The sequence below is a fragment of the Castor canadensis genome, chromosome 5, assembly GCF_047511655.1.
Source record: "Castor canadensis chromosome 5, mCasCan1.hap1v2, whole genome shotgun sequence".
Lineage (NCBI taxonomy): Eukaryota > Metazoa > Chordata > Mammalia > Rodentia > Castoridae > Castor > Castor canadensis.
Window position 1 is genome coordinate 132,621,218 of NC_133390.1, and position 27,531 is coordinate 132,648,748.

Consider the following 27,531-nt stretch of genomic DNA (forward strand, 5'->3'; position numbering starts at 1 on the left):
TCACCATGACCCAGAGGTCTTAGCATTCCCAACCAGTTCTGCTCCCTACAGACCTCTTGGGTATCTGTATTTATCGTGTCTCTTTGGACTGGAGGTCTCCCACCACCACCCCTCAAATCTCTTCATGCTTGTCCTGGAGATGCAGTGCAGGGGTGCTGCTCCTACACTGACCTCTGGCCTTACACTGACCTTGGGGTACTTTTAGGTACCTGCCTCCCAGATTTTCAGAGGCCTGGAAGCACTCAGATACTTGCTTTCAGCCAGATAATCCAAACTTTGAGAATCACAGACATTTGACTCAGGCTTTGGCATAGAAGCTAAAGTACCCTCCTGACTTCCTGAAGGCCCCAACTGACCTCATGTCCCTCTTCCCTTTCATAGTGTTATCGCATGGTGTTGGTCTCCTGAGATGTCAGGGATAAGCACTCAGGACCTAACAGTCCAGTCGGGTCTCCCAGGTGCCCTTCCCTGGGATTGCTCCCACATCCAGTTTTCCCGTTACTAAAGCCATCTCCCTCTGGCTGCATCTGGTCCTCCCTGGGCCCTCTAGTCCTGACCCACCTCAGAGCTTCACTGGTTTCTTAACTATGGGGTCCCATGTGTGGGCGGGCTGATTTTCTACAATCCTCCCTCATCTTGTTTTCTCCACCTCCTTCCATCTTATAAGCAGAAGGCCCACATCAAACCTTATCAGGAGCATCACCCACAAAAGATGGCTGGGGAAAGTCACAGACCCCAGGGTCAGAACATATCTTTCCAGATTTCCACTGTAGCTTGGCAGTTTCTTTATAGTCTCCACTAGAATGTTCATTTCCTCATCAACCTGTGTTCTGAAGCAATTTCCATTCCCACACACCCCTTTCTAACATGCATCCTGCTGTCCTCCCGAGAGGCACAGTGCTGTCTACTGCCTCCCCAGGAACGCGCCCCAGCCGCAGCCCTCCATCCGAATACTCTGCCGTGGACATCTCCTCTCCACCTCCATAACGTCCTTGCCCACTTGAACTGCACGTGCCCTTTCCCTTTGACCACACACTGCCTCATAAAGGCTTGCAGTTTGCTTCTCACTCCCATTGGGGGTGGGGAGTGCGGCTCAAACAATGTATACACATGTGAATAAATGTAAAAATGATACAATAAGAAAACAGAATTAAAAAAAAAAAAGAGTGGCCCCCTCTCCTGCACTCACATCCTGGCAGGACACCTGAGACCCTGACTCCCACGTGAGCAATGATTTCTTAAGCTTAGGCAATGGCCTGCCAGCTGACACCCCTGCAGCACGCACCCTCTCAGCCTCCCTCCTTGTATTGCTTAGAAGGGACAGACGTGCTGCACCACCAGTGACCACTGTGCCTATCTATCACTCCATGTCCAGTGTACATGTAATTTAAATGCCCTTACCTACTTAAGTCTACTAAGGAAACAATTCTTCTTGGGACTGAGAATGTAGCTTAGTGCTTGACTAGTACGCATGAGGCCTCGGGTTTGATCCTCAGCACCGCAAGTAAAAAAAAAAAAAACTGTATTAATTCAACACATCTTCCCTTTTCAACTTCTACTATTTGCTCCAGCAGGTTTTAATGATAGCAAAGTCTCTTAGTTGAAACCTTGGAATGCCGAATTAAAAGACCCACATGTGACATCAAAACCACTTCCCTAAATATGTCCTCCAGCCTCAGTTGGCTCTAGGATCACGTGTTCCTCTGTCATCTTGCTCATTTTTGCCAATGACTTCTTTCTCACATTGAATGTTCAGCAGTACAATCCCTAAGTGATGTGGCAGTGCTGGTGTCTGTCATTCCCTTTCCCATCACCCTGGGTCTTCTCTGACCAAATCACTTCTAAAGTTCCCTGGCTTTTCACCCATCTCATCTTTCTTCACTCTTCCCAGACTCCACAAATACTCAGAAGTGAAGAGTCACAGCATATGCCTCCACTTTCTCTGCACTTTTGCACACTCACCTCATTCCCTGACTTTTGCTAGGCACCCACAGGACCCCCTCAAACCCTGCTTTCCCATGTCCCAACAAGCACATTCTCTGACCTCCAGCTCCTGTAATTCTTCCTCCTCCTCCACATCATAGGACAGGGTGTGGATTTTGATGTCATCAGATGAGAGGTCAATGAACTTCCCTTCAGGGTACTCCAGGCTGTCTTTGGTGGGTGACCGGTCCTCGATAAAGGTGGTCTCACAGCAATCAGCGGCCACACCATCCCCCCAGGAGCGCAGCACACCCTCTGAGTAGAGGATGATGTTAGGACGATAGTGGGACTCCACTGACTGCTGCAGGGTGTTGGGGTCCAGCAATTGCTGCACTGGCTCCTTCCTGCTGCTGTCCAGGCCGGCTGGTGTTGTGTTGCCCACCACCCGGTGACTCTGATACTGGGGTGCTGGGTAAACAGACACCAAACCATCTCTGCTCTCGGCCATGAAGTTTCTGGTGTTAATCAAACCATTTCTCTTGCCAGTGTCACTGATCTTACTGTGTACCAGCATGCTCTTCTGTTCAATGATGCCATCCATGGTAGTCTCCCTCTGCTGGGTGTCAGACTGGTGGGCTGGACTCGTAGGTCACACTTGCCTCATGGGACCCATTTCCCCTGGAGGAGAAGGAAACAGAAATTAAATGGAAATCATATTCAAAACAAGGCTCATCACCAGACCCATGCTGTTTCAGATTGTACAGTTGACTGATAGACATGGTAGCTATAGTGTAAGATAAATATGCTATCCCTACCTGGTCTGTGAATTTCTAAAAGGCTCGATCAGGGAAGACAGCCAGAGTGAGCCAGAAATTGATTGCCTGCATCTCTATGAAGCCTTTCCTTCCAAATGAAGGAAACTGCAGGAATTAGATCTATTTCAGCCCTACAGAAACCTCTGATTGTCAGTGGCCATCCTGAAACCCACGGGTGAACTCAATCACATTGGCAACCCACTTGTCCATGGGGAAATAAGATTGCAAATCTATAATGGGGATTGACTCTTCCAGGTACATGGCTATTCACTCAAACAGGAAAACATAGCCAAGGAAAAGAAGGTTTAAGCCAATGTCCCACACAGATTTAGAAGATAAATGACAGGAAAGCCCACACTGCTAGTACTGAACATTGATAAAATCCCCCACTGGGGAAATAAATGCATGTACACATGCATACATTCTTCTGTGCCTATTAGCATGAGCTCAGTACCTACACATGCCTATTGGACTTCCAGCATGGCCCAGATCTTACACTAGAAACTTCTGTGCTTTGGTTTACCTGATTTAGTAAAACATCTACATATTTGAGATTCCATTAAGAACTCCAGCAATTCCAGTCTTAAGGAAATACTTGAAGGAATGTAAGTCAGGTTACAACAAAGGCACCTGCACGCCCAGGTTTATTCCAATAGTATCACAATAGCTAAGCAATGGAAACAGCCAAAATGCCCCACTAGTGATGAATTGATTGAAGAAAGGTGGTATTTATACACAATGGAATTTTATTCAGCCACAAAGGAGAATTAAATTTTGTCATCTGCAGGTAAATGGATGGAACTGGAGAGCATCATCTTAAGTGAAGTTAGCCAGGTTCAGAAGGCCAAAAGCCACATGTTTTCTCTCATATGTAGCATATAGGGCCAATAAAAATACAAGCAATGTTATGAAAAACAGGTCATGCTAAGGGGAGGTCACATACGAGAGGGGGAGGGCAAAAGAAGGAAGTTAAGTGTATACGGTTGATGTACTCTCTATACAAGAATGAATATACATTTTTTAAACTGAGTGAGACATCCACAATAAAGGACTAAGGTAGAAAGAAGAAGAATTGAGGAAATGAACCATATCAGGCTATATATAATACATATGTACACAGGAGTGCCACAAGGAAACTCCCTGTGTTGCTATCTTAAACAAGCAAAATTGTCATTTCTCCCTTTGTTTCACAAAGTCCAAGAACAGGAAAGCAGAACAGGTCCTAACTGGGGTGGGGGGGTGTTGATACCAGTGGGAGGGGGAAGGAGGTGGAGAAAAGGTATAGGAGGGTGAATTTGGTGCAAACATTGTGTCCACATGTATGTAAATGAAAGTTGAAACTATGCCAGGAATGGGGGCGGGGGAAGGAGAATGGTGGAAAGGGTGAATTCAAGTATAATATATCTGACATATTGTAAGAACCTTTATAAATGCCATAATGTACTCCTACCCAGCACAACAAGAATAATAATAATAATAAAAACTCCAAATGATTTCCTCCTTAGATCATTTTCTTATCTAGGCTTGCAATTGTTAAACAAAATAAGGAAAGGAAAGGAGAGAAGAGGAGGGACAGGAAGGGATGAACAAGGCGGGTGGGGGAGGGCATTAGGGGAGAGGAATGGAAGGGAAGGACCCAGAGGCTGTGATTTTAGGAAAGATAAAGAATAAATTTCCTTAGTTAATGACGATTATGCATAAAAAGATGCAGTCTCTAGTGCTGTGGCTTTCTATACAATTTAAGGGTTTTCTTAATTATAACTGCTCTACTTGATGGTAGATACAATAATCTAGAATTGCTGACCAACCAAAGGAAGAAAGAGAGGACACCTTTGCTAACTGAAAAATCTGAGAGAACATATTCAAATGGCTAGCTCAGACTACAGTTTATGCATTAAGACATAATGGGTAATAGTAATATAACACTGTGTGCAATTTAAGAGAGGTCAGAAATATACCATCATCTCTACTTACATGATTTTGAAATGTCTATGTCTGAAGGCATATTTACAATCTGGGAACTAAATACATTAATCAAACTATTTGATCAAAGTCTTTTGGCTGCCTACAACACACCAAGCATAACATGCTTGAGGATTACTTCTGTGTTAGATGATCTTCCATGTTAGCAAATGGGTTTAACAGTATATTTCTGGTCCATGCACTTCCTCCTTCTACAGAGAAGTCACTGAATTGCTTTCCAAATTGGGTCCCTCATATCATTTGTGATCTGTTGGATATGCCAGCAAGTCTAGAAGAATGTTGAAGCATCTCAAACTGAGCTCCCTCCTCCAACGTCAGTTGCATATATCCTACAGAGATATGTGATTGCACTGGTTCAATTCCACCTCCTCCATTATGTTGTACACCTTGTTCAACTGGAAGTTCTGTTCACTATCTGTTGCTGCACTCACATCCTCTCTTCTTTTTTTTTTAATTTTAATAATGCCTGTTGCATCCTTCCCTGTCAATGTGACAGCATTTGAGGTTAGCATCCTTCTCCTACCCCTAACAGGAGCTCTTTGAGACCAAGAAATCAGTGGTCTCAAAGTGGTCTTTCCCTTTCTTGTACCCAGTATGCAACAGTTAATCAACGGACATATGTTGAAATAAAGACTCCAGTTATATGATAAGAATAATCTCTATTTAATGTGATCTCCATTAGCTGTCCATATACCAAAAGTGAACCACACTGAGGCACGTGGAGGCCGGCAAGGCACAGCTTAGTCTGTTGCACACTTGCCACAGCTTACTGCTCCAAGTGCCTCTGAGACCCAGCTGCTTCAGCACCATCCAGGAACTTGTTAGAAATGCAAAAGGACTGGGGTAGGGCTCAGTGGTATAGTCCATGCCTAGTACTTATGAAATTCATCCTCAGCACCATGGAAAAAGAAAAGGAAAGAGAGAGAGAGAGAGAGAGAGAGAGAGAGAGAAAATAGGAGACACCCCTCTTGAATCAGCATCTGTATTTGAACATGACCCCTGTGGCTTAGTCTGCACATTAAAACTTGAGGGGCACTGTTCTATAGTGTAGAGTGCAAATGTTCCTAGTGAACAAGTTGCTTGATTTTACAGTTGATAACTTACTATCTTTTTAAAAATACCCTAATGTATACAGCAGGTTTATCCTTAATCTGAAAATGCTCCAAAGGTTGAAACTTTCAAGTGCCAAGAGACACAAGTAGAAAATTCCACACCTGACCTCATGTGAGGAATCCCTGTCAAAATGCAAGTCACTGACAATATTGTATATAATACCTCTAGGTTATATTTGCAAGGAGTATATATGCAAATATTCTAAAATCTAAAAAAACATGAAATGTAAAACACTTCTGGTCTCAAGAATTTTATTTCTTCTAACATTTTTATTAGCATATATTAGTTGTAGATTGGGGGTTATTGTGACATTTACATATGTGCTTACAATATATCTTAATTAGATTTATTCCCTTGGTCTCAAGGATTTTAGGTAAGGGATAGTCAACATGCATATCAAGCGATTTATGTTCTTAAATAACAATGTTTTTGTTATTGAAGAGAATTTTTCTAGGATTGAGTATCATAAATTAAGTAAATAAAAAGGCTGAAGTTGGTGAACTTTTATTTTTGTTATGGCAGCATCCTTTGATATCTCTTTCAGCATGGGCCTGTCATGTGGAGTGACTTTAACTTTATGGTTGGTTCATGGATCATGGTCTGAGGCCAGCCTGGGCAAAGGTGTAAGATCCTACCTGAAAAACAAACTAAAAGCAAAAAGACGGGAGGTATGGCTCAAGGGGCTGTGAAGCCCTAAGTTCAATCCTTAGTACTACCGAAAAAATTTACACATTACCATCAGTTTTAGTCCAAACAATTGGAAAAAGGTCCTGCTTTTCACCGCCCACCCTTTTTTTATAGTGCTGGAGATGGAACCCATCGTGCATGCTAGACAAGCATGCTACCACTGAGCTACATCCCCAGCCTGAAAAGGGGGTCCTGAAGAGATACCTGTGTATCCACACTCAAAGCAGCATTATTGATAACAGTTAAAATAAGGAAGTGCCCATGTATGGATAACCAAAATGTGACATGTACGTATAACAAAATATTGTTCAGACTTTAAAAAGGAAGGAAATTCTGACACATGCTACAACATGGATGAACCGAGGACACCATGCAAAAGGAAGTAACGAACTTCAGTAGAAAAAGACAAACACTGTGAGATTCCACTTATGTGAGCTATAGATAGGAGTCCAGAACACAGAGACAGAAAGTAAAATGGAAGTTGCCAGGGGCTAAGGACAAAGAAAAATGGGGAGTTACTATTTAATGGGTATAGATTCTCAGTTTGTAAGAATGTGCACAGAGAAAACAGAGGTGATGGTTATGCAACATTAGGAATACACACGATAAGACCAAACTGGACATTTAAAAATGGATAAGAAGTTAATTTTATTCTAGGTATATATTATCACAATTTTTTAAAGGGGAAAATCAAATTAAGCTAAAATGGAGACACACACACAGAGAGAGAGAGAGAGAGAGAGAGAGAGAGAGAGAGAGAATTACCTACTTTTTCAGAGATTCATACTAAAGTATTTAAGATGGGACTGCTTTTAAAACCATCTGGATGGAAAAGAGTGGACAGCCCACAGAGAAATTAAGACTGGCCATTGACTGACAATCACTGAAGTTGGTTGATCAGGAAATGTGGTCACCATCAACAATTCTCTCTAGTTTCATGAATGTCTGAAATTTTCTACAATAAAGACTTTTTAAAAAATCGACTGGCAAGGATGTATATAAGGTATTCCATACAGAGGGAGTAGAATTAATCAAAGGCCAGGAGGCAAGGTGGTGAGGTGACACTGGGCAAGCAGAGGGAAGACTAGGAGATACAGCAGAAAAAGATTCCTTAATGGGAGTTTTTTCCCCCCAATGCTGGGATTGATCCCATGACCTTCAGCATGTCAGAGCCTCCCACACATCACGAACACAAGCACTCTACCCCTGAGCTGCACCCCAGCCCTGCTTGGAAGCTCTCGAATTCCAGTGCAGAGGTACTCAATGGGCATAGTGCAGAAAGGCTTTTGAGAGAGTTGTCACCATCGTGCACACAATTGGGGTAGGTGGACATGGGTGAATCTTGAGGACACTATGCTAAAGGAAATAAAGAGCCATTAGCAAAAAATAAATACTGTGTGGTTCCATTTATGTGAGCCATGGAGAGTACAGCTCACACAGAGAGAAAATAGAATGAGGAATGAGTACATGGAAAAGTGCATACACATGGAGATCTGGTATTGGACAGTGATATCATCCTCTACTGTCCAGCTGGCTTCAGGGCAGTGAGAAGGACCTGATGCTCTGTAAGACGCTTTGGGAATGGTGCCTGTGTTGTGCAAGGCCCCTCTGTTTGAAAGGTCATGACAAGGCAAATGTGTAGTCTCAATTGGTGCCTGAAGGGCTCCGGATCATACCTCTGGGATGTCCTCAAAGCAGCCAGAAGCCAGCTCCTCCTTGAGGGACACACGTGCCTATTGGCACAACCTGGTTTAGCACTCTAAGTCCTTTCCTATTGCTGATGGGTCCTTGGAGGCAGGCAGTGATGAAAGCAGGACCACTACCCTGGCTTCTCCTCACTCGAGGACAATCATAGCTGTGCAGTTTTCCATCTACCTGGACAGACCAGGTTCTTAACATGGAGGTGGCTGTGTGGCCTGAGGCTGTCTCCAAAAAGCCTAGGGAGAGTCATGGCCAGGTGCATGGTTGCTGCAGAGACTCAGAGAGCTGGCACAGTACACTCAGTCAGTTTTTCTTGCTTGGGAATCCCAGAAGGTGTGAACACACCTGAGTGCTGTGGGTGTGAGCCTTCACCTTTTCTCAGGACTTCTCACTATGACTCTTCTGAAGGCCCACAGGGCCACCATCCACAGTCTGGGCTTCAGATTAGGCTACAAGGCACACGTCCCACCTCACTTTCTATCCAACTGTACCTCCCAGGCTCCAAGACTCAGGATGCCCAATTTCTCACTCTTCCTGGAGACAAATGCCCATTTTCAGCTGGCCTTTGAGTGTGTTGACCCCCAAGACATTAGCCACACTGTCTTTCCTCTCTCTCTTTGCTGCTCACTAATTCACATATGACCACCCTCACACATCACTTCCCCTTGGAGCAGAGCTGGTTTCTGGCACCCAGTGTCCAGTTTGGGGCTTCATAGTCTGCTGACTTACCTATGGACATGGCCTTCCTCACCTGGACAGAAAGTTCCCAGGTTAGAACCACCCTCCCAGTCTTCTTTGGACCTCTGATGATGAGCCTGACATCTGCTCTACAATGCTGATAAGTATCTAAGAGATGTTTCCCTCATACAGAAGCCAAAATCTGGGTCAAGAACTTCACTGATGAAAGCAAAACATGACTCTCCATCACTGAAGAAAATATTTTCCTCCATCAATAACTATCTCAAACTGAATTAAATGCTAGTGGCTTTTTAAAATTTATAAATAATGCTTCCATGTAAGAAGCTATTCTAACCAGAAATTCAGTATTATTTCAGGGGAAGCACATGATTCTATTTTTAGTGATAAAGGTTGGACGTTCATCAAATGATCTCCTAAAACTTCCCTTTGGCACTGAAATATGTCATTCTGTTTTCATCTACAAGGAGTCAGCACAGATGCCAGTAGAGGACATCAGCAATCACTATGATCCTGCTTAGCAAAGGTAATGATTCTCATCTGTCTTAGCCTGTTTTGTGTTGCTTTGCAAAATACACGAGATAGGGAGAGTTAAAAAGTAAAGAGGTTTAGATAAGTGGATTAGATTCTCATGTTTGGAGGGTCCAAACAGTACCGCACCAGCCTCCTGGTGAAGTGGGAGGAATGAAGTGGAATGGGAACCAGCCACAGGCAGAAGGGCCAAGGACATGTGTGGCCTCTCTAACAACCTGCCCTTGAGAAAACTAATCCAGTCCCATGAAACCCAATCCATTCCCAAGAGACGACATTAATCCACTTGTGACTTAATTACCTTCCTCCAAAATCCACCTCTTAAAGGTTCCACCACCTCCACACTGCCACACTGGGAACGTAGCTTCTAGTACTTTTGGGCACAAACCATTTCCAAGTCATAGTACCATCTCATCCTTATTTTATTTAAAGACAATAGTAATAATATATGAATTTTTTAAGAGTCTGGTTATTGGAAACTTTCTAAACTTGAACCAAGGTATTTCTCCCCACCTCTAAATAACAGTCATCTGTCAGTTTAAGTATAGTTGGAGACAAAAGGCTTCAGGTGAACAAAAGTTAGCTCCTTGGAGCAGAGAAACCTCAACTCTCAATGAAAATTCACCTTTAAAAGTTTCAAAATGGGGAATTCAAACTCCCTCCCTTAAAACCAGGTACAGAAAGGAAGCTATCATGCATCAAACACCTAATATTTCTATGCATCCAGTAGGCACTCCTATGCTGACAGCACTTAGTGGACACCAATGTGCCAAGTGAATGACCAATGTGCTAAACAAAGGGGACTGAGACATCCACTGGCCAGGACGCTGCCCACAGCATAGAAGAAAGACAGTCTTTGAATTAGCACTGAAATGTGGCGAGGGCTTATGGACAAGGAGAAGCAGGTCTGGAGGGAAGAAGCATAGGATGCAATCACCTAGTTTGGGGAAAAAGCATGGCTCTCTTGCGGAGTGGCCATTTAAGGAAAGCCCTGAAGGATGGAATGGAGTTAGTTAGGCTAAGAAAAAGGGGAAAATGGTCCAGGCTGAGAAAAGCAGGCCACATGCTTAGGGCTCTCAGGCAGGGAATAGACAGGACGAAGGCTAGAAGAGTTGGACCATGCAGTAACTAGGGAGAGGCAAGAAGGTGGGGATGGGGGTAAGAGCTGTGACAAACTCAGGAGAAGAGGAGGCGTTGACAGTGAATTCCTTCACATGAGTGCTTCTTTGTTGTGTAATGAGGGAAGGAGAGGTGGGGTAGGGTGGTGAGCACCCTGCTTCTGGCTCATGCCCCTTCACTGGGAAAGGTGGAGCCATGAAGATAAATTCATCCATGCCAGGTGAGGTGACCCCATGGACAGTGTACTCCGGGCCCCGGCCCCCATCAGTCTGGGTTCATCCAGGCCAGACCAGTGCTGTCAAAGTACATGGGACAGCTTTAGCCAGTGTCATCTGAGCAGCTGAGAGATAAATGTTCCAGTATCTCTCCCTGGGATGGGATAACTGTGATGCCAGGGTACTCTCCCATAGGCCTCCAGCTGGCCTGCACCCCAGCTCCCCAGAAATCAACTCACTGTGTCTCTCCTCACTTCCCTGATCCCAACTGGTACTTCCTGGGACCTCTCCCAAATTCTTAACTTAGGGAACTGTAGTTTCTGTATCCCTTCTGAAACTCATGCTGAAATTTAACCCCCATTCTGAGGTAATAAGAGGACCATGAACATGGTGTTTATAGGTGGGGTCAAATTAGATAAAGTCATTAGGGTAGAGCCCCCATGATTGAGTCATGATGGCTTTATAAGATTCTAGGACACACACACACACACACACACACACACACACACACACACACATGCACACTCACTCCTTCTCTGTCTCTTGCTGTGTGATGCCCTGGGTGCCACTTTAGGACTCTGCAAGAATTCCATCATGGGGTCCCTCAACCTTGGGTCAGAATTGTGAGCTTAAATTAGCCTTTTCTCCTTATAACTTACCCAGACTGTAGTATTGTGTCATTGGCAACAGAAAATGGACTAATACACGGAGCCTACTTCTTGGTGCAAGCACAGGCATCAAACTACTATTCTATAAGCCTGTCAGGTGTCAACGCAACTTCTATAGGGAACAGAAAACCAACCTGTATGTCCGTAAGCTCACAACTCTGAAAATATTACCAAATGACTGCTTTTATGGTCAGGATTTGAAAAAGAAGCACGTATCTGCCTTCACATACCCCAACAGGAAACCCCTAGAGAGGTAGATGGCCTCCCAGTCTGCAAGATGGAAGGGTACCATATCAGTATGGATGAATACATTCTTATAATAAAAATTTAAAACAGGCCTGCAAAACAACTAATTCTTTCTGCAAATTCATAAGCTGCATGGTAATAGGGAGAGGGTGTGTGGGGTCACACAGTCTTTTTGTTCTCAGTCCCCAAGAGAATAATTTCTCATTGCTAATTGAAAAATTAGCATTCTTGTTCCACAGAGCAGTCTCAGAGGTGGGATAATTAAGCCTGTCCCAAAAGACAGATTCTATCACAGTGCAGTTGGTTTTCTGACCTCTAAAGCTTGGGAGAAAACCCAGATCATGGACTCTTTGCTGAAATAATGGAGGCCCCAGCAAGTGGCAGGCCTCAATCTTATGTCTATGGTGGTGTCTTTTAGAGTCAACAAAGCCTGAAATACAACAGTGGTTGATCTAAATGCAAACAGAAAAGATTCTTCAGCCAGCAAGAGGAATAGCTGGAATTTGAACCCAGGTATCCCTGACTCTAAGGTTTTGTCTACCTCCTGGACTGAAGAACCAATATCCACCACAAGGCCTGGGAATGTCTCAATTTGTGAAGCTATTTGCTCTATCAGCCTCACAACTGAAAGGCCTGTGGGTTGAGAGTAGACCCAACTCTTCTGCTTTTGTGTCTTTTAGTTAGTGCTATGGTTTGCCCTCTAAGGTTATGTGTTGGGAGCTTGGTTCCCAGAGAGACAGCTGGGAACTGGTGTGGAACCTTTAAGAGGTGGAGCCTAACAGAGGTCTTCAGGTTAGTAGAAGGAGGGGCGTGTCCTCAGGAAAAATTAAGGTAGTTCTGGTGGAACCCTGGTTAGTTCTAGAGAGAGGGCTGTTATAAAAGCCTGAGCATCACCCACCAGCCTCTCGATATGACACTTCTCTCTTTCTTTCATGAGCTTCCACTATTGCCATCTACCATGAGGTGACATAGCCAAGGGTGGCCTTTGCAAGAACCTGTGACAGTTGTTTAGACTTTCAGCCTCCAAAACTGAGACCTAAACAAATCTTCTTTCTTTATAAAGCTAGCCTGCCTTAGAGATTTCATTACAGTAACAAAAATGAATTAATACAATTAGTAACTTCATTCTCTCTCTTTTTTTGCAGTGCTGAGATGCTAAGCATGTACTGTACCACTGAGCTACATCCACAGCCCTCATTTTTTTAAGTAACAGCTTTATCAAGAGAGTTCATGTACCATAAATCCTAGTAAATTTTAAAGTGCACAATTAAGTGGGACACAGAATATTCACAGTTACACAAACCTCTCCAGAAAGTTTACATCACTTTATACTCATGAACAGTCCCCATTTTCCCTTCCTCAACTTGGGGCAACTATTAATCTACTATTTTGTCTTTATGGATTTGCATTTGCTTATTCTGGACATTTCATATAAATGGAACCATACAAGCTCTTTGTGTCTGGGTTCTTTCATTTAGCAGAATGTTTCTAGTTTTATCCATGTTATCTCAGCACTTTGTCCTTGTTTATGACTGAATAACATGCCATTGTAGAGATACACTGCATTTCCTTTATTACTTTCATTTGGGGGAGAAGTAGTCATTGCTATTATTCAGCCCTTGAAAGATGCTGGGTTAATTTTAATTTCATCTCTTTTGTTGAATGATTGATAAAATAGTGCATTCCTTCTGGCAGATATACAGTGAGAATAAAACAATCTTAAAAATAAAACAAAGTCCTCAGTGGGCACATTTGGAATGAAGGACTGACATTTGATACATGGCCTAGAACAAGGGCAACAGACATCCTAGGTAATCAGATAATCATGTGAGTATGTGTGTTGTGTCGGGGGCGGGGGGGGGGGGAGTGGAGTGTGTGTGGGAGTGGTCTCTGAAACACTGGCAGGACTAGAGAAACCCCATACTGAAATTAGAAAGTCCCATATGCTGGGCCTGCTTCCTCGCTATGGGCAGAAAACCTCAGAGCCCAAATGCAGCAGATGCTTTTTCTTAGCTGAGAACAAAGCATGGGCCTCTGCCTCCCCATCCAAAGCAGGACCTGAGCAGTTTCAGGCCTGTCTTCTTGTAAACCACACAATATGCACCCTTTGAAAAGAATTCCAGCCTCTTCCAGCAGGAATTATGTTGATGGATATGTATATGGACTCATCCACTTAGAAATAAGGATTATACATTACAGGTTGTAATGTTTTCTCAGACATGTCTATAACATTTAATAAAATGTTTTTGCTCTGAAGAAAGAATGAAAGTTTTGAGAACCAGTGTTGTGAGTACAATTGTTTTCAAACAAATGCATGAATATGAAGTAAAGACCAATTGAATCACCAAAACTTTCTCCTATTACTTCCCTTTGGTTCTGAGCCTGTTGATACTTCTAAGTTTAAAAACACCTGTGTAGCTGGACACTAGTGGCTTACATCTGTAATCCTAGCTAGTTGGAGGCTGAGATCAGGAGGATCATGGTTTGAGGCCAGCACAGGCAAGTAGTTCATGAAATCCTAGCTCCAAAATAACCAGAGCAAAATGAACTGGAGGTGTGGCTCAAACCATAGAGCACTTGCTTTGCAAGTGTGAAGCTCTGAGTTCGAACTCCAGTCCCACCAAAAAACAAACCAAAAGCAAACAAACAAAGCACAGGAATCTACTGGGCATAGTGGCACATGCTCCAGCTATTCAGAAGGCAGAGAGCAGTAAGAATGGGATTCAAGGCCAGCCCAGGCCAAAAAAAAAAAAAGTAAAGAGACCCTATCTCATGGTAGGGGTATGGTAGGGCCCCTGAACTGTGATCCCAGCTACAAGGAAGGTATAGATAGGAGGATCATGGTCCAAGGCCAGTCTTCGGCAAAAATGTAAGACCCTATCTGAAAAATAACTAAAACAAAACAGAACTGGGGGTGTGGCTCAAGTGACAGAGTATCTGCCTAGACAGTGCAACGCCCTGAATTCAAACCCTAGTACCACCAAACAAACAAGCAAACAAACAGAAAAACCCTTCTGTCTTTCCCACTCCACCATCCCCTCTCCCAGCCTTCACAGAGACTCAAAAGATCTACAGCATTAAGCTTGTGATTCATGTACAGATGAGGTGGAAGGAACTTTACAAAGCTGTATCTAATGCCCATATCTCTGCTGCTGAAAGGAACCTTATGTGCAGAACAGACCTCTGGAGCAGCGGCTCCAAGTGGAAGCTGGGCAATGAAAACAATTCATGTAACCAGAGAAAAAAATTAAACTAATTGCAGATTTGCTGATCCAGGGCACTTGGGGTGTGTGGCAGGCACCTCTAATCCCTTCTCATACAGCTCAATTAAGCAAAGCATTAGGCAGACACCAGGTGCCAGGTCTTCCCTAAACCCCAACACTGTTAGGAGCCTTTTGTGCAAGTAGCAATACTTCCCTCCTGCTAAGCAAATGATATGTGTTTCCACCCATGCCCAAGTATCAAGAGGGAAGAGCTGCTTGCACATCCTCATGAAACCAATTAAAATTTGCCTTTAGTACAAACACTCACAAAAGCCTTCGATTTGGCAGTAGAGATAGTAAATGAGGCATTCGGAATCAGATGAGTTATTATTATTTAGCATTTAAGTAGCACATGGCAATTGTAAAATACATCACAGTATGTATCACTTTTGGTGGCCTGGGGCCTCCCCTTTCAAAGCCAATCCAAATTTCTACAGGAGGGTGAGGATTTTTTGTAGCACCATTGGGACAACATCTATAGAAATTCTAAATTTGATTTATTAAAAGAAAAGTACAGCAGGTATGATGTGATTCTGAAAGTAAGAAAACCTGCATATTCTGGCCATTGCTGCCTTTAAAGTTGTGCCAAACTGGGAATCAGTGGCTCATGCCAGTAATCTTAGCTACTTGGGAGACTGAGATGAGGAGGATTCCAGTTAGAGGCCAGCTAGGGCAGATCCCATCTCCAAAATAACCAGAAGAAAATGGACTGGAGGCATGGTTTAAGTGGTAGAGCACCTGCTTTGCAAGTGTGAAGCCCTGAGTTCAAACCCCAGTCCCACCAAAAAAAAAAAAAAGCTGTGTCAACTCCCTGTAGCTTTGTGCCTCCATTTTTTCAACTCCTTAAGCATTTTTTAAAAGTACATTAGCACATATATTTATAAAGTACAGTGTGATGTTTCAATATATGTATACAATATATACTGATCAAATCAGAGTGGTTCACAGTTCCATTTCAATTTTTAAAGAAGTTGGAGGCTTCTTCACCAGTAGTACCACCATGTCCACCAGTACCAGCTCTACCACCCTCACTCATTGCCATCAGCACAGTATTCCACCACCACCACCACCACCACCACCACAATCCCCACCATTAATACCACACAAGGGGTACTACCATTATCACCACCAACCACCACTAACACCACCACCACCATCCCCACCATTAGGGGTACCACCACCATTATTACCACTACCATCAGCACCACCATTAGCACTAGGGTAGCTATTATTGCTATTACTCCCATCACCAGCACTAACACCATACCAGGATTTGACAAACTATAGCCAACACCTGTGCTTGTAAAGCCCAAAGCTGAGGTTGATTTTCACATTTTTAAGTGGCCGAAGAGAAGAATTATCAATGCACATGAAAATTACATGAAATGCAAACATTAGTGTCATATATAAAGTTTTGTTAGACTCTATTCACAACACTTCATTCACATTTATCTACAGCTGTTTTCTCACTATAAGAACAGATGTGAGCAATTGTGACAGAAACCATGTCATTCACAAAGTCTAAAATATTTGTTATTTGACTATTTACAGGAAAACTTTACTGATTCATGACAATCACCCCACAACCAGCACCACAACCATGATTAAGTCAGCACTATTGACAACAACACAGTCACTACAAGAAAGGCCACCACTACCATTAACACCACACCATCAACATCAATGACACTCCCCACATACACACACCACCGTATGGTTGGAGAGGCAGAGGCTCCCATCTGTCACAGATTTAAATGTCAAGACTAAACATGGACACAGACTCAAGCAAGACGTCTTCCTCCTTACCCATTGAGGGAGAGAGATAGTAAACCTTCAAAGTCCTCTTGTTTCTATAATTCTCATAGGTAAAGCTGCTTTTTGGAAGAGGGTCAAGGAGCTTCATCTCTGAGAATTTCTAACTACAAACCTGCAGTCTCATATGCTGAAGTTTTCACACTCTCAGTGTGTCTTGAGAAACACAGTTGAACACTTAGCTTGCAGTGTTTGGGCTGGGAATTCCCCACCCTGGTGTTTGGCAGGAGCAAATGCAAATGTTCTCTAGGAGAATATATGTTAGAGACAGGCCTTAGAAAATCTCGAGATAATGTTAGAAGGAGTATGAGTTGGGAGTTAAAGGGAGATAAATAAATACTGCTACAGTTTGAACATATGTTTCCTTTCAAAATTCATACTTTAGAACATGTGAGTGGGTCTTAAATGTGTGCATGCATTGGAGGGTTTGTTAAGGTGTATATTGCTGGGCTCCAGAGTTTCTCATTCAGCATGGAGAAAGACTCCAAAATGTTCATTTCTAGGGGGTTCTAGGGGACACATTTTGAAAATCACATTTCCATAGATTCCAGCATAGTGTATGCAAACAAAGAGTTGGCTGATTTTAAGACCCTTTTAATATTCCAGAAGTGTGTTAAAACATTGCTTTAGACTTAGTTAAGTCCAATTCCCAGTACCACAAAGGGAAAAAATGAATTTGACTTACTAAATATGCACATTTAAACTTCAAGTAAATAGAAATAGTTGTATATATTCCAAAGCACGAGAGAGAAAAAAAATGTGTAAGAGTGACATTAAAAAGGAAGAAAAGCAAAACCTTGATCAAATGAAAGAGTCAAGAAAAGAAATACAAACTCCCAAAATGAGGCCAGCTACAAATATCCAATTAGAATGAGAGCAAATCCAAATATATCAGTATCTACAATAAATATAAATTATTCAAATTAAAATACTCTGGGTTTAAAATAACACCCCAGACATTGCTATTTATAGGAGACATGCTTAAAGCATAAGACTTGGGAGCATTGAAAGTAATAGGATGGAAAATAAATATACAAGGAAAATCCTAAGCAAAAGACAAGAAATCTGACCCAGTCTGGTGAATGGAGAGCACAGTCGGCATAGTAACATAGTCACCACCTACAGCAGGCCAGTCACTAGGAAGATACTATAATTCTCAGTCTTTATATATGTAAATCACAAATTTTCTAAAGCAAAATTTATAGAATGAAAGGGATGATGTGATAGCTTCACTACTCTGTGGTACAAGTGAATTCAAAATTTCTCTCTTAATTCTGTTAAGAAATAAACAGGCCCCTCAAAAGAAAGGCATGAACTATGAGAATAACAGGGCTTTTTTAAAGTGTAAAGATATGAGGTTTAGATAGAAGTTCCTGCAGGGTGAGAAGGAACCTGACAGAGGATTGCTTAAGAATAATAGTTTTGAACAAAAAGCATATATAAACCTTGGTATCAAGAATTAGAGAATACAGATTCTTCAAGGCTCTCTCTCTCTCTTTCTTTCCACCCCTCTCTTCCTCCTACCTTCCCTACTTTCCCTTCTCTCCTTCTTTGCAAAAATTAAGTACTGGACCATGAAGGAGGTATCACCAAGTTTCAAATAATTAGAAATAATAGACTAGTTTCTTTGACCAAACACAATTAATACAAAATTGATAGTTAATTTTAAAAAAATCATTTGGAAATGAGATAAAAAAGAAATGCTTTCTTAGTAATCATCAAATGAAAGAGGCAACATGGCAAATGGTAAGATTACTTGGGATGGAGTCATATTGAAAACTATCTGTCAAAACCTAGAGGTGAAGGGGAGCAATAGTTAGAGGTAAATAGATAGCCTTGTATGCATATACTGGGGGAAAGAGGTTAAAAGTAATGAGTCAACATCAAAAGTAATAAGTTAACCAAAAACAACAATATGGACAAAGAATATATGACAGATGGTAATAAAGGTAAAAACAAAAACTAGTGAAATTGAAACCAAAGGTAGAACAGAGGTTTAACAAGGCCAAAAGAGCCATGGAGCCATGCTTTTGAGTCAAGATGGAGGACTGGGTAAGTATTTTGTTTTGTTTTTCTCCTCTCTTCAATATCTCATTAAAATGCTTGTGAAATGGATCAAACAGATCTTAATGGGAGTACAAATGGGAAGAAATCCTTTAAAAAAATAAAGAATTTTAAAGAGCTATGGTGGGGGAGGAGCTCAACCAATGCGTACGAGGCGGGAAGTGGTGGCAATAGCTGCTCAGAACCCCTGCTCAGCAGACAGCAGTCAGAGGACACCCGCATGCAGCCTGGCATTGTGCTTCCCATTAGAACGCCACAGCCTACAAAGACAATGGGCCATGCCTGTAAAGTAGAGAGAAAGAGCTTTTTAAATTATGTACCCAACCAAGCAATCATTCAAGAATGAAAGAAAAACAAGAATGGAAGCAAAAAAAGAAGTACAATAGATATTTTCTGGAGTCAGAAATTTATTTCACACACAGCCTCTCTGAATAAGTCAGTTACATATTTACTCCAGGAAAAAAAATGATAGTGAAAACCAAGAAGGGGATAATCAGGAATAAGAGAAACAGGGATCACTCAAGAAATGAATAAAAAGAAATCCCCGCATGGCAGCCATCCAGCGGCAATCTTGTCCTATTTATAATAAACATCAGTGAGCTTCAAAGACTGTCTTTGCAAACAAGAATGATGGAGCACACACAGAACTAGGAGTATTAGTGAGTCTGTTAAAAGGCATAGTTTTCTTTCCTCAATATGAAAAAATTACTTACAAATTCCAGGAAGCAGAAAGAGAGAGAGAGAGAGAGAATACAAGAATGCCATGGATTCAGATACAAGGCAAAACAAAACTTCCCATTATTTTTGATCAGTTGTGGAATTTAAGAAGATAGAGTTCACATGATCTAGACACTAAGAATATTTTCCTCCTTCTGGTATAGGGTTATGATCCTGGAAACAAATACAGAAACAATATTATTTTATCATCACGATTTAGGTTTAATAGTCATAATGTTTACAGACTCATAATAAGTGTTTAATAGTTGAACATTTAGAGTCTACATCTACATATAGACCAAACATAATTAAAAAAAAAACCAGATTTTAAAGCTTCTCAGTCCTGGCAACGTTACCTTCATCGTTGTCCTTGTTATCGCCATCATCACCATTTTGGTACAGAAGATTGGACACTTCCTAAATGACAAGCACTGTGCCAACACCTTCAGTCTTCACAATGAACCCTTTAAGTGGGCATTGCTGTTGTCCTCGTTTTGTAGAGTCGGAAACTGAGGCAGCAAGAATTTAAGGAGCTCGCTCAAAGTCTTTCACGTATAAGCCACAGAGCTGGTTTCACACTCAGGAAGTTAGACTTTAGGATCTGACTCACAGACACCAGGAGGAACTCATTTTAAAGAAAAGTGAGGACAGTGGGAAGCAGACAGGAAGGAGAGGAGGAGAGAGGGCAGGCATGCTCACCACAGCCTCCCGCAGAACAGAACACAGGAGATGAAGGCCTAATGATGTCCATTTGAAGATAGGACAGGAACCAAGGGAAGAACTCAAAATAGTTCAAACCTTAAGCAAGTTAACTCCCGCTTTTTCAAAGCAGAGTTCACTGGATAGATCTAAAGTCAAATGATCAAGAAATACCCAGATGAACTTCACAGCAGTCAAAGGGAAGTTATAACTGCCAGAGAAGGGGAAACAGAAGTTGCCTCTAAGAAGTAGGTTCAGAATATAGAATGAAGTGCTGGGAGCCCAGGGGAGAGGTTTGGAATTTTCATGACTATTTTTGTGTACTATTTAGTTTTGTTAAAATACCTTTATTATTCAAGCCAAAATAGCCACACAAAAATACATTTAAAAAAATCCCTTCATCATGGAAAAATTGGAACTCCTATGCATTGTTGGTAAGAAAGTAATAAGGAACAGTTTAAGTGGAAAACAGTCTGAAGGTTCCTCAAAAATTAAACATAGCATTTTCATATGATTCTGTAACTTCACTGCTGGATATTAGCGAACCAAATTATTGAAAGAATTGAAGGACAGACTTCATTAGACACTTGGGGACACCAAAGTGAACAGTGGCATTATTCACAGAGGTCACAGGTTGAAACAATCAAATGTCCATTGATGGATGAATGGACAAACAAAATAAGGCATTTAGTGCGATGGGATTACCTTAAAAAGTGAAAGAAATACTCATATGTGCTACAACATGGATGAACTTTGAAGACATTCTGCTTAGTGAAAAAAGCCAGTCACAAACCAGCAACTACTATATGCTTATACTTATTCAAAGTGCCTAGAATAGTCAAATTCATAGAGACAGAAAGTAGAGTGGTGTGGCCAGTGATGGAGACCAGGGTCATGGGGAACTGTTATTTAATGGATGCAAAGTTTGAGCCTGGAAAAATGAAAAGTTGTAGAGATGGGATGGAGGGTAATTAAATCATTGCATACAATGAGAATGTATTTACTGTTGCTGAACTGCATGCTTAAAAATAATTAAAATACTAAATTTTATGTTACATACATATATGTATATATTTAATACATATATACATACATATATATATATGTTATATGTCATAACAAGAAAACCACTGTCCTCAAAAAGAAAAAAAAAGTAGAGGCACTGTCATACAAGCCTGACACGGCATCTCTGTGTACACTGGGGTTTATATAATACTAGTTTCTGGAAAATATGGGAACTTTAAAACACATCAGTTCCGATTATACTCTCCCACTTTAGTATTATTGCTGTCCTTATTTTAAATTATATATGAAGGGCTGGGGTGTTGTTCCACGGTAGTGTGTTGGCCTAACAAGTAGGAGGTGACACATTTTATCTCCAACAGCACAAAAAATTACATATAAATATTACAAATTTAGATGTATTATAAATATTATATATAACATATACAATATTGTTCATATTATTTACATATATAATATGTAATATTTATAGTATATTTAATTTGATATAAAAGCAGAAACTGATATATACTAAATCCCACATTATTATATGTAGTCAATATTCATTTTGACTTACCCACATATATGAAAATATGCTCAGGGGAAAACTTGATTATGTTTCTTTAGGTCAGAAGCCACCAGTTGTGAGATACATCCTGAGTTAAGAATTTTAGAAATGTTAAAATGTGAAAAGAATGTACTCTTAGAATGGGAGAAATGCAATATTAATCAGAAATTAAGTTAAAAGACAAAGAGAATCATGGACTGTAACCTTTTACCCAGAAAACTCCTTAACCTGGGTCAATGTTCAGTGATCACATTCTATGTTTTTGGTGGTGGTGAGAGAGAGAGAGAGAAAGGCAGACAGACAGAGAGACAAGGAGAGGGAGAAAGATAGACAGAAATCCACTGAGCAGAGAGAGTCTCTAGTAGGCCAAGAGTTTCATGAGGAAAATAAATTATCAAAAGATCAAAGGAGCCAAGCAGCTGCTGCTCTCTGAATCAACAGGAGAGAACATAGTACAGACAGACCTGGGATGTGTATTGGCTATTGTTACGATCCACATCATAGAAAGGGGTAAAAAGAAAGCTACAAGATCACGTGCTTCTTCCTGAGTTCACAGAAATAAATGCAGAGGTGAGAACATGATCGGCTCATCATTCATATCACAAATGATCTCTCAAAAGACATGGAGGGGGCTGGAGGTGTAGCTGAGTAATAGAGAACATGTGTAGCGCACACAGAGCTCTGGATTCAATTCCCATACCCCAAAAATGCTAGGATGCAACATGAGGTCTCAAGAGTGATCAGAAAAACAAGATGGCACAGTGACTTGCTTTTTCCTTTGCTGTGCCACAGACTTTTCTTGAACCTCAGATTTGCTTAAACACACACACACACACAAAAGCTAAAACTTGTTGCTCTTCTGTTTTTCTTAAAACTAAGTACTTATTCACAGCAAAAATATGATTTCTTTTCTACAAAGATTCATAAATGAATACACAATCTCATGGACTAGGACTGTATACACCTAATGAACATAATATTAACATAATAAACTCACCAGTGCTTCCTGGACCTTCACATGGAAACAAGGATCAGCTCAGTCTGAGACAAATGAAAAAAATCAGTAGCTAAAATTAGTTCATCAGAGTTCTGACTGATGAAAAAAATTAGTCACATTGCAATCCAACACTCCTATGCTAATACCTCACCCATTCCTGTAGTTACTTATTCTTCAGTTATTCTCTGCAGCCCGTGATAGGCTTTAAAGACCTAGTGAAGGCCAGGGGACACAAATAGGAATAAAGTACACACTGCAGGGAACTTGTCTCAGTCCACTTGGGGTGTGTCTGTGACCTGGCAAAGAGAAAGGACTTTGGGTAGACTGGAGTAAGCATGGTCTCCATGGCAGGTCCCCAGTCTGCTTCCTTAATTTCATCACAGAAAGTGCCAGGGATTGGTTTCTTCTTAGGTAGATTCCTTAATGTGCTATTAAGAGTGAAGACAGAGCTGAGAGGTATGCTCCAGTAGTGATAGAGAGATGAGTCATATCTCTGACAACAGTAAGGCCCCTGTGAATCAGAACTTGGCAAGAGGCCAGAGTCTGGGACATGGGCAGAGTCAGTCAGGCAGCTTCTGCCATCTCCTGCTGCCTGGAGCCTCATAGGAATTGAGCTTTCTTTTGAAATGAGGAATTTCTTTAAACAAAAAAATTTCTTTGGAAGGTTGGTTAAGCCCTAAGAAATGTGAAAATGGAAAGTCAGACTGGCTGATGACACAATGTTCCAGCAGGTCCTGGATGATCCCTATGTACCCTGTTTTTGCACAAGAAAGGTACTGGAGCTGCAGAATGACCTCCATGCCTACTTTTGACCAACGGCAGCCCCAGACCTTCTTGGTCCCCTACCTCCTGAGCAGAGGTGACTGAGATACACAACTGCTGACCTCTCTATGCTGCTCCATAGAACCAGAAACAGAGTTGCTCTCTTCCCCATTTCTCCTGAGAATCCTTTGCACAGGTTTACACACTTGAACCTTCTCCTGCCTACTGAGCATGCTCCCAAGATCTCATACAGCCAAGTTACTGGTTGCAGCAGCTAAATTCAACCAATTTAATTTGACTATAGGTGTGCTCCTAGTGGGCTCTGAGCCTCAAAGTGAACCTCAAAGTAATTTAAAAATAGGATATCATAGATACCAACAGAGAGGTAAGAATTAGAACTGAAGAGAAAGCACAAGCCTCCAACCAAGTTTCCAGCCTATTTTAGTCCTGCTGAAATGCAGACATAGTGTTGCCAGATCTTCACATCTCTCAGGAGAAATCAGCTTAAACACTGTGCCAAACTAGATGCTCTGAAAACCCTTCTGCAACAAAGCATTTACATGTGCTGCATAATATAGCAAGGATTTCCTTAAAGGCACAGTTGAGGGCAAGAAAGCAAGGAAAATCTTCAGGGAAAGGAAACACAGAGTCTTAAAGCCAAGTTGATGCTGCTGCACCTCTGGAGAGAAAGAATAGTCTTGGTAGGAAAGCTAGGGTTTTCCTGGTCATGTGCAGAGAAGAAACAGGGCCTGAGGAGGAGCCTCAAAGGACAACACATCCACTACACATGCTAATTAGGGTTACTCTGCTCATCAGTGCAGGGAGGGGAAAAGCAAGTGATAGTCCACTTGGCCTGGCCTGGGAAAGTTCCATGCTGGAAACTCCATACCATGTGGTTCTGGGGTCTCAACTTTTAGTGTTTGCACGGTCAGGAAACCCTACACTGAGGAACTCATAAAAAGTGGTCTTGAGTGAGTAATTTTTAGGGGTACCTGTCAGACATACCCTTTCTTCAGAGAATCACAGGTGACAATTTTTAATTACAGTTCCACCGAGGAGAGTCATAATTCAAAATTTTTACATTTATTAAGATGCAATCCTATATCTGAGTCAACAGATACAAGAGCTTTCCAAGAACTTCAGATAATGGGTAAAATGAGTCTCTTAAGATGCTCAAGACATACAAGAAGGAACCAATTCCAAATGGGTGAAAATACACTATCAAAAGAGACAAAGCACATTGGAATTTCCTCAAATAAAAATAAACATTGAATTTAAAACATGGGAATGATTTAAGCAAACTGGAAATAGCTGATGAAGGATTTAATGATCTGAAATGTGGAACTCATAATAATTCATAGATTTTGCATAAGATGGAAACTATGAAAGGGGCATTAAAAAGTCAAATGATAAAAATTCTAGAACAGACTGGAGATTGCAGAATGTGAGAATACTGAGGATGGGGAAGAGACAATGTCTGAATACATCTGAGAAATTATCAGAACTAATAAAGGATGTGCATTTGTCAGTTCAGATACTCCTAAAACAAGGTAAATGAAAACTATTCTACCTTTTACATAGTATGCTAACTATACAAAACAAAAGATGATCATAACCAGAGGAAAAATGTAGAATCCCTCCCTATAGGGAGAAAAGGCAAACCAAGAGTGCATTTCTCAACAACAGAAAACATAAGGAAAATCATTTCAAAGATTTTGAAAAAATACTTTAAATATGGAATTCTATAGGTAGCATTCACAAATGAAAACAAAAAGCCTTTGTCCAGAGACTGAGAAAGTAGCCACTAACAGACTGTTGTTAGAAGGATTACTACAGGATGTGCCCCAGACAAAAGTGATCACAGAAAGTATAAGTTAGAGGTAAGATGGAAAGGAAGTGAAGAACATGAGTATCTTTAAGAAACATGGATAGAAAACAGCAACAGTGACAGTAATTGAGATGAATTCTGTTCACATAAAAGTGAGAAGGAACAGCAATACTGAACATTAATGAAGACTGTGTAAACTCTAAAATTTATACATTTAAGAAGAATACATCTTAAAAATTTAAGCATAACATTACATTCAATGATATGAACAAAAATTATAAATTCTGAACTATAAACAGTTCAAGAGAAACTAGAGCTCCACAATTATTTTATAATGACAAATAACTGAAACACACACACACATACACCTAGACATATGTGTATGTTCACTGACTGCCTCTGTTAATAAAACCTGTCCAAAGCCCATCAGGTTGTCAACTCTGAATGTTATGTGTCTATACCAGGGACCCAGGACATTACATAGTAAATCAATGCTCACTCCAGAGAGATTTGTGTCCTAGATTGTTGTTTTACTTATGGCTTTTTCCCTTCATGTCATGCTCTGGGCCACTATGAATGTATTCTGTGGTAGGACTCATCACCTATGCCCCTACTTCTACTTCTTAACTGACCCGCCACCAGCCACACTGTTGAGTCGGCAGTCTCCTTACTTCTTCCTCTATTTATCTCCCTTTCTTTCACTGCTCATGATTATTCCAGGACATGCTGTGGGGGAGGTGGGAGTGGGAGCTGTGCGGTCTCATCTTATTTTTTTTATCATTTTGAAAAACTATATTTATTTCATTTCCAATCCCTAGTCTTAACTTTTTGCATGCTCATTTGGATTTTATTTTTGCTTTAAAATAGTCTTCAGCCAGGCATAGTGATATGTGCCTGTAATTCTAGCACATGGGAGGTAGAGGCAGGAGAACTGTGACTTGGAGGCCATCCTGGGCTACATAGTGAGACCCTATCTCAAAGAAAAGAAAAGTACAGCCTGTAACTTCTAGGCTTTTCTCTTAATTTTGTCTGCTCTAGGTTTTTGTTGTACATTTTAGTACTTAGTTTGAATGTCTTTTATTTAACTTATGTCTTATCTTCACAGGTGCCTTCAGTTTTTCTGACAGTTCAACATTATCTGCTTCAATATTAATTTTCCATTTGCACCATGATTACCATTTTGTGTTAACCTCTTAGCATTTTCCCTCTCTTAGTTATGTTCTATCCCTTCTTTCCTTAGGTACCTTCTTTCTCTTTTTTATTGGATTTTGCTTTTAATAGCATGTTATGTAACCTGGGAAGGTCCAAACACTTGTCTAGTTCTGCCTACGGTGGTCCCCCTACGCTCCAGCTCTTCTGAGGAACCACCACTGAGATCATAGGGTGCCTGGGTTTGTGAGACAGTGAGTCTCCCAGGTCCAGCTAGCCCTTCTTGGAGATGAGGTACTTGGGTGAATTCTGGGCAAACTGTGTCCACAGTGTGTCTTAGACAGGAGGAAACAGATGCCACAGAAGGCTCCACTGACTGCTTCCTACTAGGTTGGATGGCAGCCTTGGCTCAGCTTGGGCATCTTACTTATACCCCTCCTGCTCACTTGCTAAAAAAATTAGCGGTGTATAGTTAAGGGATACAACACATTATAAAATAAACATAGGTAATAAAATCATTAGTATAATGGAGCAAATGAACTTGTCTATCATCCCACATAGTGGCCTACCCCCTCTCTCCCATATGGCAAGAGTAACTATGATCTACTCATTTACCAAAAATCTTTGCTATGCTATTTTATTATTATCTTTTTGTGTGTGTGCTAGAGATCAAACCTGGGGCCTTGTACATGCTAGGAAATCACTCTGCACTGAGCTACAACCTTCAATTCGCTATTGTTAACTCTAGTCCTCTGTTGTATAATGGAGCTTTCTACTTGCTCATCCTACAAATTTGCTATTTTTTATACTTTAATCTATATCTCCCTATTTCCTGTCCCCCACCACATCCCTGTTAAGGAGTTTTACTCTTTACCCTGTTTTTTTAAGATTCCATATCATATAAATGATTTCATGCAACGTTTTTCTTTCTGTGTCCAACTTACTTCAATTAGAATAACATCCTCCAGAACTC

At 41.2% G+C, this 27,531-nt stretch overlaps 1 protein-coding gene across 7 annotated transcripts in view; it reads right to left on the bottom strand.

The window, feature by feature from the left end:
• The window catches only part of Syndig1 (synapse differentiation inducing 1), a 174,176-nt gene that overhangs the window by 106,109 nt on the left and 40,536 nt on the right, over positions 1-27,531 (bottom strand). For 5 of the 7 annotated variants that reach the window (XM_074074214.1, XM_074074213.1, XM_074074216.1 and 2 more), the window contains one exon: positions 2,045-2,601. In XM_074074214.1, coding sequence (XP_073930315.1) covers positions 2,045-2,524 — 480 coding nt within the window. In that variant the 5' untranslated portion in view covers positions 2,525-2,601. Of the gene's footprint in view, positions 1-2,044; positions 2,602-21,831; positions 21,942-22,819; positions 22,981-27,531 lie in introns of those variants that run through there. The other 2 variants (XM_020188248.2, XM_074074219.1) reach the window with 2 other exon arrangements.